The following is a 15569-nucleotide window of genomic DNA, read 5'->3' as shown; positions in this document are numbered from 1 at the left end:
CTCGCGTGCGTCATGCCAACCGGCCCCGTCAATTAGGCTCAGGCGTAGATCAGGTGTGTCACCGCGGTCACGTCCCATCGGTCACTTTCTAGATCATCGGATCAGTGCGCAGGATCCAGACGGCAGCTGGCTGGTTGCTTATCAATGAGGTGTGAACGAGCGCATGAAAGGGGAACTATAACGTATAAATGAGAGGGGGAACAGCATCTGGAACAGCCAATTCAACATATGCGGCATAATTTGCCGATAAAGAACCTTCTTAAGCAACCATTCTTAACCCTTTGCATGGGAGTTAAGAAGTAGGAGTTAAGTGCTTCTTAACACGTTCGGGTAACCCGGCCAATGTCTGTTATCAGTAGCCTATCGTTGTGACAGTGGTCTGCTCAGCTGAAGAGGTTGGCAAATTATATAAGGTCCACTATCTATCACTTAGCCTATAAGCATAGCCTAGACTACTTCTAGTGTCCTGACTGACTGGCTTAGCCTTCAGCCAATTCAATTATTTCAAGTAGGCTACTTGCACTTTTTTTTTTTTACAAATACAGGCCTACGCCTTGCCATGTGAACTATGAAACTATCCACATTTGGACTAGTAGCCTATAGGCTATACCTGAGGTAGAAAATTGTAGAAAGTCAGGATTGGTTGAAGAGTTAATAGAAATATATATAAAAATAATATATTATTATTATTATTATTATAGATAGACTAAGAGATGTATAACTCATTAAACAATGACTACTTGAAAGAATACATTGCATTATAAAGTTAGAAAGTTTGTTATTTGCTGTAATCCTGTGTTTAATTTTAATTAGTGTGTTTTGTTTCTTTTTTACCTTGTACAGTAGACTATGTATTGTTCTTGGGTTCTCGTATGAACACTTCGGGGGTTTCAAACCACACCTGCACGTTTTACCCTCTTTTTTTATTTTCTGCAGTTTGCCTTCACTTGTCTATTTTGTGTTATAAAAAACAAACAAACAAAAAAACGGATTAAATGTGAGGGCAGATTTCAGATTCTGTATGACACACGATGGTGTTGAGACAGCGTGACACGGCAAGTTGCATGTCGGTGGGAACATGCATGGAGCACCGTGCCTAACTTCACCCGTTCCCCTTGACTCTCAACCCCCCCTAACTCTTTCCTTCTCTTTCTCTCTATCTCTCTTTCTTTCTCTGCTCACTTCTCATATCTTCTCCATCTCCTCTCCGTCTCTCCCTCTCTGACTCCATTCCCCTGCTCTCTTCGCCCATTCACATTCAGAAGGCGTGCGCAAACGTCCCAGAGAATCAGTGGCGCACGCGTTCCCACGCCTTTCAAATGTGCCCCGCTTCGCCTCGCTCCGGTCTCGCGCATGTTCAATCGTACCGCCATCAACTTGCATCAGCGTTAAGGGCAGCTGGGGGTGGAGAGAGAGGGAGAGGGACTGAAGGGGGGGAGGGAGGGATGGAGGAGGAGGGGTGGAGAGTGGAGAGAGAGAGAGAGAGAGAGAGAGAGAGAGAGAGAGAGAGAGAGAGAGAGAGAGAAACACATCTTGCAGTCGTTAGAAATCACAGAGTCGTATGATGATGAGTGGACTTGATGAGTAAGCATTCTTCAGAACTTCAATTCGGAGCTTCTAAGCTTGCGCTCGAGGTGCATCTTTCCGCCGGTCAGCACATCTGCGCGCGCACCGTACTGAATGATGAGGCGTCACAGCCTCGAGCCAACGCAACATAAACATGCGTCCATAATATCCTCGACTGTTGAAGTGACTTGAATAGACATTACAGCACACAGTGAAAACAGGCTATGTGATACGCTTGCATCGTATAACGTATTCTACTAAACATAGGTTATGTTTAGCAGAAACCTGGAGATACGCTGACCGGTGTTATGTTAAAAGGTAGTCTACTAAGAATGTATGAATTATAAATGTGTGAAGTAGGTCTTGGTCTAAGAGTCACTGTGTAGCTGACGTTCATACAAACGTGTGCACTTTTAGAACAGATGTGTTAAAAACAACACAGTTCTCGTTCTCACACTCTCACACTCTATGTTTCTAGGGACAATATAACACATGCATTCACATTATCAGCAGAATATAAACGTATCGGCAACTGTTCAGGAATATGCGTATAGCCGTACTGAAGCAGGGTGTTAAAAATCGAAATGAACAAATAAATGTGTGTATACCTGACCTGAAGGCACGAGCCTTTCCCGTGGCCAGACACCAGACGGTCATAATCTGCAGATGAGATTGACCCCGCGCGCCCGGGATGACAGCCTCCGCCATCACTTTCTCTCTCTCCCCCTCTCTCCGAGGTGTGTGAGTGAAAGATGAGGGGGGGAGGCACTGGAAAGTGACAGACTGAGAATCTTTAAACTTTACTTTGGACATCATTTTTACACACGCACGCACGCACGCACGCACACGCACACACACACACACACACACACACACACACACACACACGAACATCTGTCCGACTGACTCAGATCTCGGGAGGAGCTAGAGCGCGAGGATGAGATCAGACTATCTAACACGGGTAGAGGCTCTCGAGAGCAGACATGATTTCACAAAACTAGGTCAAAGTAGTGATGACGATATCATACCGTAGACCTGAGAACATCAACGGAAGAGCACTTTTAATACTCAAGATAATTGCCCCTCCATGTATGCATTAGCCTACCTGGTGGTGAAAAAATAATGTCTAAAAGTCACATCGTGACTTTCAATGGGTTGTTAACCTCAAGCATATCCCTCGCGAAAAAATGGACACTGGAGATATGCTGCAACCTAGTGATAGATAATGGAAACTACAATTACAAACCAAGCAATATTACTCTTACCGTGTGTCTATGACCGCACCATGTTTAATACACTTGTAAAATGTAAAAATGACACATTTTGTTATTTATCACATTTTAATATCAATTGCATTTTCAATAACACAACCAAGATACAGACGTGAATTAAGAGAGCACACGACTTGAGAGTGGGTGAGTGAGTGCATGGACATTGTTCATGATGGGCGCATGCATACTTTGGAGTGGGGTCGTATTATACATTATTTGAGCATTCAAATAATATGCAGATAATTATATAGTTGACAGTGTAGATGGCTTTGCTATTGCTTAATATTTCTATGTATACTTATCTGACAGTGCTGGGATTCGGGAGCAATGACAACATAACAAGGGTTTTTTAGACAGACTGGGTGAGTTGAACCAGTTGAAGCGCGTGTCACGGGCGAGTCCGGGCGAAGATCAAACCGCCGACCCTCCGCATGTGAACCCAAACATCTACCGCCAGACCAGGGGAGTTCCCTGACGTCTGGGGGGGGGGGGGGTGAGACTCAAAGACAGTAAGAAGTGGAAGTTACAAGTAGAAGTTGATAGATGGATAGATAGATAGATAGATAGATAGATAGATAGATAGATAGATAGATAGATAGATAGATAGATAGATAGATAGATAGATAGATAGATAGATAGATAGATAGATAGATAGATAGATAGATAGATAGATAGATAGATAGATAGATAGATAGATAGATAGATAGATAGATAGATAGATAGATAGATAGATAGATAGATAGATAGATAGATAGATAGATAGATAGATAGCCGGATAGTGTGAGTGGTGTGTTGAGGTCGGTGTGAGTCATGATGCTAGAGCTTTGGGGTTCACCGGCAGGGTGACTGTGTGCAATAGGGGGGTGTTGGGGTTGCCAGGTTGGTGTTTGTACGTGTCTAGGGATGTGAGGTGAGGTACATCTGCACGGCGGGGGTGAAGATGAGGATGGTGCCCAGGATTGATACGGTGAGGAAGGCCCACAGGAAGATCCTGTCTAACACCTGGGCTACGAACTTCCAGTCCTGCACCACCTGGAGGGAGGGAGGGAGAGAGAGAGAGAGAGAGAGAGGGAGGGAGAGAGAGAGAGAGAGAGAGAGAGAGAAAGAGGGAGAGAGAGAGAAAGAGAGGGAGGGAGAGAGATAGAGAGAAAGAGATGGATAGAGAGAGACAAAGAGAAAGAGGGAGAGAGAGAGAGAAAGAGAGGGAGGGAGAGAGAGAGAAGGAGAGAAAGTGTGTGTGTGGGATATATGGGCGTGCGTGGGTGAGGTGTGGGGAGAGAGGGAGAGAGGGAGGCGGGGGCAAGGGGAAGAAAGGCCGGACAAAAATCATGATTAATAGATGACAGAAAAACAGAGCAGAAACATGAAAAAAACGTGGAGACAGAGGAATAGGACACACTCACACACACACACACACACACACACACACACACACATGTGCACGCATACACACACACACACACGCACGCTCACCCCTACCTCTCTGATGAAGTGCTCCTTCTTGATGTGTTGGCTGATGTAGCGCACCGAGTTAGTGGCTTTCTCCAGCATGGCCAGCCAGGCGTGATTCTCGTCCTCCTTCCCAGGGACCGGACCCCTCTGCTGGGCTTGGCCCTGACCCGGTGCCCCCCTCCTCCCGGCGCCACCGCGGGGCTTCAGCTCCGGGCTGCGCAGCTCGATGTCCGGGTAGTGGTACCTGGCCAAGACCGTCCATTAAGCAAAGTTAATTAAGATTCAATACATGTCTAATTAACGATGTCATCGTTCAACGATTTGCTCCCTCTACTGTATGTATCAATATCCATATTTCCTGTTTATATTTTATTTGTTAATTAGTCAAGTCTTTGCAATCAATTTTACAGAAATCAAGTAGTTTTTCATAGCACTACCCCAAAAAATGCAGCCTAGGCTGAAATGATTTTTGCCTCAACCCAAATTATTAAAACATTTGAGTGCTTCTGTCTGGAAAAAACAAGATCACTACATGAATGAAATAGCGTAACATCATCAACAGTCGGAAACCGTGTCACAATCCTATCACCGGGAAAAACCAACGAAAACCAGACTTGTCCCGTCACCTGTCGGTGTGCCCCCTCATGCAGAGCAGCCTGGGAAGCCTCTGCAGGAACAGCGTCTTGACCCAGGGCGCCATCGGGTGGTAGGTGGACGACGAGCGGTGGTGCACGTTGATGACGAACACGGTGACGATGATGGAGAAGGTGACGAAGATCATGATGAAGAGGAGGTACTCGCCGATGAGCGGTATGACCTTGGAGGACGAGGGGATGATCTCCTCGATCACCAGCAGGAAGACGGTGAGCGACACCAGGACGGAGGTGGACAGCGACAGCTTCTCGCCCTCGTCGGAGGGCAGGTAGAAGACCAGGACGGTGAGGAACGACAGGCCCAGGCACGGGATGATCAGAAACAGCGTGTAGAAGAGCGGCAGCCGCTTCAGGATGAACGAGTACGTCAGGAACGGGTAGTGGTAGACGCCGTCGCGCCGGCTGCCCGTGGCGCCCGTGGCGTTGAGGATCTGCCACTCGCCGTTGTCGAAGAAGTCCTTGCGGTCCACGTAGCGGTCGATCAGGACCAGGTCCACCATGTTGCCGTCGTAGGTCCACGAGCCGAACTTCATGGGGCAGTTCTGGCGGTCGAAGGGGAAGAAGGTGACGTCCATGGTGCAGGACGACTTGTAGCTGGCCGGCGGGCGCCACACGATGGTGCCGTCCGAACGCACGATGGCCTTGGTCATCAGGGAGCCCTCGAAACGTCCGTCCGCGCTACGGGGGGGCAGGGGGTGTCGTTAGAAAAAGAAAAGGGGGGGGGGGGGGGTACAGATATAACTAACCATAGACATTGTGAACTCAACAAAATGAGAAGAGTGAGAGAGAAAGAGAGAAAGAGAGAGAGAGAGAGAGAGATAGAAAGAGGGAGAGAGAGATAGAAAGAGAGAGAGAGAGAAAGAGATAGAAAGAGAGAAAAAGATAGAAAGAGAGAGAGAGAGAGAGAGAGAGAGAAAGAGAGACACACAGAGACAGAAAGATAGAGACAGACAGAGAAAGAGAGAGAGGAGAGAGAGAGAGAGAGAGAAGGGGACACATTGAGGTCTTAATGCACCACTCTGGCCTGACGAGCCCCTAAGCGAGTGGATGCGTCACCGTGGAGACGTACTTCTCATATAGGACGATGTCTGGCAGCCAGATGGTCTCGGAGGGAACCCTGATGGACGTGATGCCTCCGTACTGATCTGGGTTCCATCTCAGCTTCACGTCCACCCACTCCTACCGGAACCACACACACACACACACACACACACACACACAACACCACGCCGCTCAACACAGTGCCATACGACTCAACCCGACACATCGCCAATCAAGCTTGTTATACGGATACTGAATCGGTCCCGTTAAAGTTCAGCTGTGATCATTCAACTGCCTTTTCGCCATTTTTAATAATTAATTAATTATACATGTATTCATTTAATAAAGAAATTGTATTAATTTAATAATTGTATATTTTATTAAATGATAGTTTAATACTGATTGAGGCTTACCTGCCACAGCCAGACATTGGTGGTCATGAGCTGGTTCTTCTCATCCTGAGAGAGAATGAGAGAGACAGAGGAAGAGTTAGGATCAGGGGGAGGAGTTAGGGTCAAGTCAAGGTCAGGGGGAGGAGTTAGGATCAGGGGGAGGAGTTAGGGTCAATTTAAGTTCAGGAGGAGGAGTTAGGATCAAGGGGAGGAGTTAGGGTCAAGTTAGAGTCAGGGGGAGGAGTTAGGGTCAAGTTAGGGTCAGGAGGAGGAGTTAGGGTCAAATTAAGGTCAGGGGGGGAGTTAGGGTCAAGTTAGGGTCAGGGGGAGGAAGTAGGGTCAAGTTAGGGTGAGGGGGAGGAGTTATGATCAGGGGAGGAGTTAGGGTCAGAAGGAGGATAAGGTCAGGGGGAGGAGTTATGGTTAGGGGTAGGAGTTAGGGTCAGGGGGAGGAGTTAAAGTCAGGGGCAGGAGTTAGGGTCGGGGGGGGGAGTTAGGGTCAGGGGGAGGAGGTAGGGTCAGGGGGAAGAGTTAGGGTCAGGGGGAGGAGTTATGGTTATGGGGTGGAGATATGGTCAGGGTTAGGAGTTAAAGTCAGGGGGAGGAGTTAGGGTCGGGGGGGAGTTAGGGTCAGGGGGAGGAGGTAGGGTCAGGGGGAAGAGTTAAGGTCAGGGGGAGGAGTAAGGATCAGCTGGAGTAGTAAGGGTCAGGGGAGGAGTTAAGGTTAGGAGGAGGAGTTAGGGTCAGGGGAGCAGTTAGGCTCAGGGGGAGGAGTTAGGTTCAGGGGGTGAATGAAAAGGGGGTTTGTGGATAACTCAAAGGGAAGGCCTCCAGGGCAGATAACAGGACAAACAGCCACACGGTGGCAGTATGTGAGCACATTAGTGTGTGTGTTATTGAGAGAGAGAGAGAGAGGGAGAGAAAGAGAGAGAGAGAGAGAGTGAGAGAGAGAGAGAGAGAGAGAGAGGGAGAGGGAGAGAGAGAGAGAGAGAGAGAGAGAGAGAGAGAGAGAGAGAGAGGGGAAGCCAGTGTAAATAATGCATGCAATCTGGCTCCTCTCAGCCTGGTGGTCCCATTAGTTCCTTTGCTGCTGAGCGAGGCCACTTTAAATCCTCTCTCTCTCCCTCTCTTTCTTTCTCTCTCTCTCTCCCTGTGTCTCTCATCATTCCGTCCTTACTAAATAACCCCCTCTCTCACTTCTCCACCTCCTGTCCTCCCTCCTAAATCCCCCTCTTCCTCCCTAATACCCTGACAATCATTTCTAAACAACCTCTTCCTCGCTCCTTCTCTCCCTCCCCCTCCTCTAAACACACACTATCAGTCATCTCCTCCACCTCTCCCCCTCTCCTCTCCCTGTCCACCCCCTCCATCCCTTTAAATACCCATCTCTCTATCTGCCATCATCCCTACACCCTTCCCTGTTCCTCCCTTCTCTTAAAACAACAGCATCTCTTCTTTCTCTCCTCAGGCTCCCCCTCCTCCTCCTGCATCCCTCCCTCCCTCCCCTCCTCCTCCTCCCTGTCTCTTCCTGTCTCTCTTGAGTGGATGAAAAGCAGAGACAGTCCAGAGAGAAACAGAGATATGGGTGTGCAGGGTGCTTCAGCACCACGGACAGCTCTCTATACAGTAGAAACCCCGCACGAGACACAGTTGCAGGATATTTCAGCACCACGGACAGTTCTCTATAGAAACCCTGCATAAGAAGTGGTTGCATGGTATTTCAGCACCACGGACAGCTCTCTATAGAAACCCTGCATAAGAAGCGGTTGCATGGTATTTCAGCACCACGGACAGCTCTCTATAGAAACCCTGCATAAGAAGCGGTTGCATGGTATTTCAGCACCACGGACAGCTCTCTATAGAAACCCTGCATAAGTGGTTGCATGGTATTTCAGCACCACGGACAGCGCTCTCTAGAATACTTCACAAGTGACATCCTACCCTCTCTTTTTGATCAGTTTTGTCTCTCTCCAGATTCAAATATGAGGTTGAATCGCTGCACTCTGCGTACTACATAATAGAGTCTGTGCCACTTCACCCCCCAAGCTGGTGTTCAGAGGGTGTATCGATGGGTCAAAATTGAAAGAGTGACAGGTCGTAGCAGCAAATGAGAGATGCTAGCCCAGATTAGTTGGGCGGGGCATATCTATGGGTGGGAATGCCTGATCACGAAAGTCGGGATTCCGGCGGTAACAATGAATCTTCCCAGACCCATATAGAGATCTGCAGCATGCAGTTACGTAGTTAGCGTAGCTTAGGTAGCGTAGTTAGCGTAGCTTAGGTAGCGTATAAGCGAAAAACTCTCTTGGGTCTGGCGTTGAGACCATGATCAGTTCGGTCTGAAGTGTGGTTCTGAGCTTGTGGATTCTCAAAGGGAACACTGAGGACAAGCCCCAAATATTAAGTGTGTGTGTCTGACCGCCAGTAATGATGCATTTCTGTGTGTCAGTGAGTGGGTGGGTGAGTGAGTGAATGAGTGTGTGTGTGTGTGTGTGTGTGTGTGCACGTGTGTGTGTGTGTGTCATGTACTGTACATGCTTGAATGAATGTGTGTGTGCGTGTACTGTACATGCTTGAATGAATGTGTGTGTGTGTGTACTGTACATGCTTGAATGTGTGCGTGTGTGTGTGTGTGTGTGTGTGTACTGTACATGCTTGAATGAATGTGTGTGTGTGTGTACTGTACATGCTTGAATGAATGTGTGTGTACTGTATATGCTTGAATGTGTGAGTGTGTGTGTGTGTGTGTGTGTGTGTGTGTGTGTGTGTGTGTGTGTGTGTGCGTGCTCACCACGTCCACCAGCTGGGAGATCTTCAGTCCGAAGCGAACAGTGATCGTGTCGTTGGCGTGAAGGACGGGCCGCACCCACTTCTGGTAACCACGGAAAAGGTTCCTCAGCAACGCATCCTCCATCTCCGCCAGAGATACAAACTCCTCTGGAGCTGGAGAGGGAGGGGGGGGGGGGGTGGGGGGTGGTTAACAGTACGACACACACACACACACCAGCTGGGTCTGGCTCAGAGAACACCAGTTCTCCCCAGGCTGACGAAACGATCACACCGACATGATCGCCTCAGACAAGACAATTACCAGGGGAGGCCGGTCGAGCAGCAGAGTGGCGTGTGCAGCCGACCGCTAGATGCGGCGTCGTCGAGCCGGGAATAAGACTCGGCAAGAACGGCGCCCAGCAGACAGACCCAACAGCTTCCTGCTTGGCGACGGGACGCCACCAGAGGACCCGTTTATAGCATTCAGTTAACCAATTAGCCGCCAAGAGCAAGCGTGTGTGACGCGTAGGCTATATTTGGACACCATGCTGTACACTGTACATTACATTATAGTGATTTAACAGACGCTTTTATCCAAAGCATCTTACAATAATTGCATTTACCGTAGGAAGTCAGTGTGCTACTACTCGCTAGCGCTCGCATCTCCTTTCTTAACAAGTGACTAAGAGCATCATATAGTGCTGAAGTCAAAGTGCAAGAGTAGGCAACTATAAAATAGCTGCTTAAGAGGGAGGATCCTGACCCCAATATACTTTTATACTATGAACTAGATTCAGATTCAGATTCAGATAACCTTTATTGTCATTTATGTTTCACACATAATAGGAACTTGTTGTGACGATGCGGGGTGTGTGTGTACCCTTTTCACATAAATATAGTGCAAACAGCACAGGACAGTGAAAATAACAACAACCAATCAGTGCAATGGATGGTAACAAGAATAAGGTGCAAGTGCAAAGTTCGACTACTACTGCATTATACGATTAGACAGAAGATTTGAAGGTCTGTTTTAAAGAAAATGATTGAAAACGAACCCACTCATACATTAGATGAAAACACACCGAAAAAAGAATTGTGTATTTTCTACACATACAGTAAGAGACAGATTGGGGTATTTACGGTAGGGCTTGGAGTGACACAGCGTTCGTTGTGTCACGGCCGGCCACAGTGCTATTGCGTAATAGTGTTGTGAGCCTGGGTGACTGAGCGTGCATCCTGGGGGGGGGGGGGGGGGGGGGGTCTGGGGAGAGATACGCTATCTGGCAGGAAGTCTGTCTACAGTATGGTGAGGGAGTGCAGGAGCAGAGAGGAGGGGCAGAGAGGAGGAGCAGAGAGGAGGAGCAGAGAGGAGGGGCAGAGAGGAGGAGCAGAGAGGAGGAGCAGAGAGGAGGAGCAGAGAGGAGGAGCAGAGAGGAGGGGCAGAGAGGAGGAGCAGAGAGGAGGAGCAGAGAGGAGGGATAGACGATGAGAGAAGCAGGAAGAGACAGTCTGCTCTAGAGAGATAGAGTGAGAGCGGAGACGGGTTTAGTAAGGGAGAGTGTGAAGGAGACAGAGAGAGAGACAGAGAGAGAGAGAGACAGACAGAGAGAGAGAGAGAAAGAACAGAGCTGATAAGGGTGCGGTTGGGACTGAGAGACCCAGACCAGCTGGCCAATGCTGAGAGAGAGAGAGAGAGAGAGATAAGAGAGTGAGAGAGAGATAAATGGAGGCTATAGTGAGAGAGGAAGAGGAGGAGGAGGAGAGTAGGGAGAAAAACAGATGGAGCAAAGAGGAGAGAGTGAGAGAGACAGGGGAAAGCAATAGAGAGAGATAGATGAGGGTGGAGAAAGAGGCCATAGAAGAGAGAGAGAGAGAGAGGGAGAGGGAGAGAGAGAGAGAGAGAGAGAGAGAGAGAGAGAGAGAGAATTCCAATCTCGGGGGTGTAAACTGAAAGAAATAAGAATTGAGAGAGAGGAAGGAGAGAACACTGATATATTCGGTGCACATGTCTCCATCCTCCATATAACCTCCTCTGTCCACAGAACAAGCCAGCTCTCTCCCTACAACACCGCCCCTCACACACACGCACGCACGCACGCACGCACACACACACACACACACACACACACACACACACACACACACACACACACACACACACACACATGGGTGCCTCAGAACTGCCACAATACATGCAGTGAATTGAAGTATAAATCACAGCTTCATGTTAATCTTTATCAGGCTCTCTGGCGTCTGCTCGTCTTCCTGGCGTCCCAATCGTCTGTTTATGTTGTGATAAATAAACAGGCCATGGCCTAGGAGGGGGCAGCCATGACAGGCCCCTGCACCCAGCCCCTGTGTGTGTGTGTGTGTGTGTGTGTGTGTGTTTCTGTCTGTTCTACACAACCACATTACCTTGAATTGCATCAGATCCGTGCCAGAAGCCAAAGCCTCTGATAAAAAGCTGCAGTTTTCCCAAATACAGTAACTCTCCACACACCTTCAGATCTTCGCTTCTGAAAAATAGATTATTTATCTCAATAAGCTTACCTGGTTAAATAAAGGTCTAATAAAAAAATAAAAAAATGAATCTGTCTAACGCCAACCGACCAGACTGAGTGTCTCGATCCCTCACTGCCCATTTAATTGTGTGTGTGTGTGTGTGTGTGTGCGTGCTTGTGTGTGTGTGCGCGTGTGTGTGTGTGTGCGCGCGTGTGTGTGTGTCGTTGTGCGTGCTTGTGTGCGCCTGTGTGTGTGCGCGTGTGTGAGTGTGTGTGTGTGTGTGTGCGCGTGTGCACATGTGTGTGCTTGCGTGTGTGTGTGGACAGGGATCACCTCTTGACCAGGGTGTGTGTGATTGAGTAGAGGTGAAGGGGACTGTATTGATTTCATGTTGGTTTAAAGGACGAGGGGGTGGGGCAGTGATTACATTAGAACACAGAGGATATTGGTATCTGTGTGTGTGTGCGTGTGTGTATGTGTGTGTGTGTGTGTGTGTGTGTGTGTAGAATGTAGTGTTTTCCTGTGATGAAGTAAGGCTGTGGTTTGGCAGTGGGTCAGTCGGGTTGCGCATGGGTGCTTTACATACCTAAAGGAGTGTGGTGTATATTTTCAATGTGTGTGTGTGTGTGTGTGTGTGTGTGTGTGTGTGTGAGTGCGCGTGTGTGTGAGTGGGCTTTGTTCAGCGACTGATTTAAACCCAGCGGTGACCCGGCGCTCTTAGAGCACCCCTGCCTTTTCTAATCAAACCCCAACCCCCCACCCCCCCGCAGGAGAGACAATGGTCCGATCCCTGGCACCGCGACGCCATCTGTTGACTGTGGCGTCACGACGGGACGAACCACAGAGCGGGGGAAAATTTAGAACAACACAGCGGAGACTTCGACTGATATCAGACTGAGTTCAATGTCGCCGTCATCGGTGACAGGCCGCCACCCACGCTGGCGCCCCGTCCCGACGACGCCCCCTCCTGGTTGACAGCGGGCTGAACGGCCGGCATCGTCTATCCGGCGAAGCCTTCAGTCCCTTCGGAGGCACAAAATGGTTGTCGCGCGTTATAGCTCACTAAACCGCTATACTGCACGACAAGTGTGCGAGAATGACTTTAATTCAGACACACGTAAGTGTGTGTGTGTGTGTGTGTGTGTGTGTGTGTGTGTGTTACAGAGATGCCGTGTAGATGGCGATCTTCCTCCTGCTTTCCCACTCAGCCTTTGTTTAGTCACAATGTAACAGGACAGGACGGAGACGGCACTTAACCCCGCCTCCAGTTTCCCTCCCCCTAGAGGTAGACGCGCGTGCGTATGTGTGTGTGTGTGTGTGTGTGTGTGTGTGTGTGTGTGGGTCTGAGTGTGGTCAAAAAGATTAACCTACATGCTCTCTTACAGTGTGTGTGTGTGTGTGTGTGTGTGTGTGTGTGTGTGTGTGTGTGTGTGTGTGTGTGTGTGTGTGTGTGTGTGCACGCATGTTCTCTACCATCATCTTCTTTATCTCACACTGTTTGCACACTGGTCATGGGCTATACTAGCCCTAAAACCGCTGACCACAGCTGACCCAGAGTCAGTCATATTGATGGTCTTAGGTCTGGACTTTGGCACCAAGAGCTGATCCTAAAACAGTACTTTGTGCCAAATTGTGTGTTAGGTACAGTACACATCATATTTACTGGACTGTCATCTCATAGGGCACACAGTCGCACGCAGACACACACATACACACGCACACACACACATACACACGCACACACACACAGGCTCTCTTTCACACACACAAACACACACAAACACACACAATACAATTTGGGGGCGGCTGTGGCTCAGTAGGTAGAGTGGGTTGTCCAACATGTCGTTGATCCCACATGTGGAAGTGTCCTTGGGACAGACAGACACTGAACCCCAAACTGCTCCCAACGAGCAGGCAGCTGCTGCCATTGACGTGTGAATGTGTGTGTGTGAAGGGGCGAATGAGAGGCCATTGTAAATGCAGTCCATTTAGCATCACACACACACACACCACACACTGCGCCCCGGGCTGATGTAACAGTTGGTTGGGGGGCGCATTATAAATAAAAATAACATAACATAACACACACACACACACACACACAGATACACGCAATCACACACACACACACCAGATTTACAGTACTGTATGTCTCTCTCAGTACAGTACCTCCATTCTTAGGTATGTGTAAAGGCCGGGCTACAGGAGTTATTCACACACAAGGGACGAGTACTTTTCTTTTCATCACATCATCTCTCTCTCTCTCTCTCTCTCTCTCTCTCTCTTTCTCTCTCTCTCTCTCCATCTCCTGCAGCACAGAAAGAAGAATAACTGTGGGGGCGGGACCCGAATGCACTGCTGAAACAAAAGCTTACTTACAGAAAGGAGTTCATCTACAAGAGTGCTGTGATGTTGGCTTTTTGGCCCAGAAAATGGGGATTGTCAGGTATGGAGAGAGAGAAAGAGAGAGGGAGAGGAGAGGGTGTGTAGTGTGTGTGTGTGTGTGTGTGTGTGTGTGTGTGTGTGTGTGTGAGAGAGAGAGAGAGAGACATTTGTTTTAAGTATCTCTACTTCTGTATATACACAGCTGTTTGGACATATATGTATTCTAGTAGGCTATACTTTATCTTTAATTGTAAGTACATTATCATTTTTATTTCACATTTGCTTTGGTAATGTAAAGGCATGTTTCCCAAGCGAATGTAACCATCATATAGTCTGCATTGTGTTCAACAGTTCGACCCATGTTAAGGGTTTGCACAGGGCGGGATTCGAACCCTCGTTCCACAAGCTCTCACGCTTGTGATGCGCAAATAGGGAGGAACTGTCAGCGCTCCTTTGAGGAGTGAGTTTCACCAGCTACTCTCACTTTTCACTCGGCTCCACCCGTAAAGCCCCTTTGAATTGAAATGACATAGAAGAGGGGATGGATGATGGATTGGACCGCAAACTAAAGTTTAACGCAGAGCACTTGGACAAGCGCAATAAATGACTGTTTCACTTGATATGATGCCCGCCGTGTATTTCTTATTTGGGAAGATTTCCTGTTTATTCAAGGACACACGAGTCCTTAATTCGCGGCACCCCGGGAGGGCGCTGCTTGGCAGCCTGTCACATCAATAAATCACCACCCCCATGTGTAGCCGGAGCCGGAGCCTAGCCTATTCGTTCTGCTCACCTGACCCCGAATTTCATTTGCCTTTTTATGACAACGCGAGCGTTGTCATCCCTGCATGAAATATGCAAATACGGTTCATTTGTTTAAATGATCTGCTGTCCCGTACGAAGGCTTGTGCAAAGAGCGCATGCATTAGTTGGCAAGCGTTTTCTGATCCTACAATAGCCGACAACAATGGCCAAGTAAAGTAACGCGGGGACGAATTATTCTCTCATGTTTAAGCCAGCTACCACGATAGACAGCAAGACTGAGAGCTGATAAAGGTTGTTTTCTAGTCTTTACGCCCAACCCATCCGCACACTTACCTTCAATCGTGGCATTGCTGATGGCGAAGGGCAAGCACAACAGGGCGACTGCAAACTTCATGCTCCCTCACACCTCGGAGATCTCTTCACGGTGAATTATATCATTTTCTGCGCGCAATCTCGTCGCATGTCTGTATGTCCTACTGTATCCTACTGTATCCTACTGTATCCTACTGTATCCTACTGTATCCTGCTGCAGCGCGGGGACAATAGTCGCTCGCTTCTATGTGCACGGGGCGCGTGTACAGCAGCCTCGCGCTCCAGAGCGATGTAATGTTTAAATAATAAACGACGGAACGGTAAAGCGCTGTCACTTCGTTTTGTCCGACAGCCACTGCCTTCCCCTCCTCCTCCTCCTTCTCCTTCTCTGACGGTTTCCCGCGACGCTTCCGCTGTCTGCGTCCCGTTGTGGAAGCTCCAGCCGCCCAGCGGTGCTCACT

At 48.7% G+C, this 15569-nt stretch overlaps 2 protein-coding genes across 2 annotated transcripts in view; both read right to left on the bottom strand.

The window, feature by feature from the left end:
- Positions 1-2274, bottom strand: part of chrna8 (cholinergic receptor, nicotinic, alpha 8) — a gene marked incomplete at both ends in the record, with an annotated part of 46090 nt that extends 43816 nt beyond the window's left edge. The window contains one exon of the mRNA XM_084454668.1: positions 2175-2274. Coding sequence (XP_084310794.1) covers positions 2175-2274 — 100 coding nt within the window. The remainder of the gene's footprint in view (positions 1-2174) is intronic.
- Positions 2275-3734: 1460 nt separating this feature from the next.
- Positions 3735-15190, bottom strand: LOC311322241 (neuronal acetylcholine receptor subunit non-alpha-3; the record flags this gene model as incomplete). Its single annotated transcript, XM_084454298.1, has 7 exons — positions 3735-3869; positions 4317-4533; positions 4916-5620; positions 6012-6121; positions 6397-6441; positions 9167-9318; positions 15130-15190. The coding sequence occupies 7 exons, from the start codon at positions 15188-15190 to the stop codon at positions 3735-3737; spliced, it is 1425 nt and encodes a 474-aa protein (XP_084310424.1).
- Positions 15191-15569: the final 379 nt, after the last annotated feature.

The sequence above is a fragment of the Borostomias antarcticus genome, assembly GCF_949987555.1.
Source record: "Borostomias antarcticus genome assembly, chromosome: 20".
Taxonomy (NCBI): domain Eukaryota; kingdom Metazoa; phylum Chordata; class Actinopteri; order Stomiiformes; family Stomiidae; genus Borostomias; species Borostomias antarcticus.
This window is presented reverse-complemented; position numbering and strand designations above follow the sequence as displayed.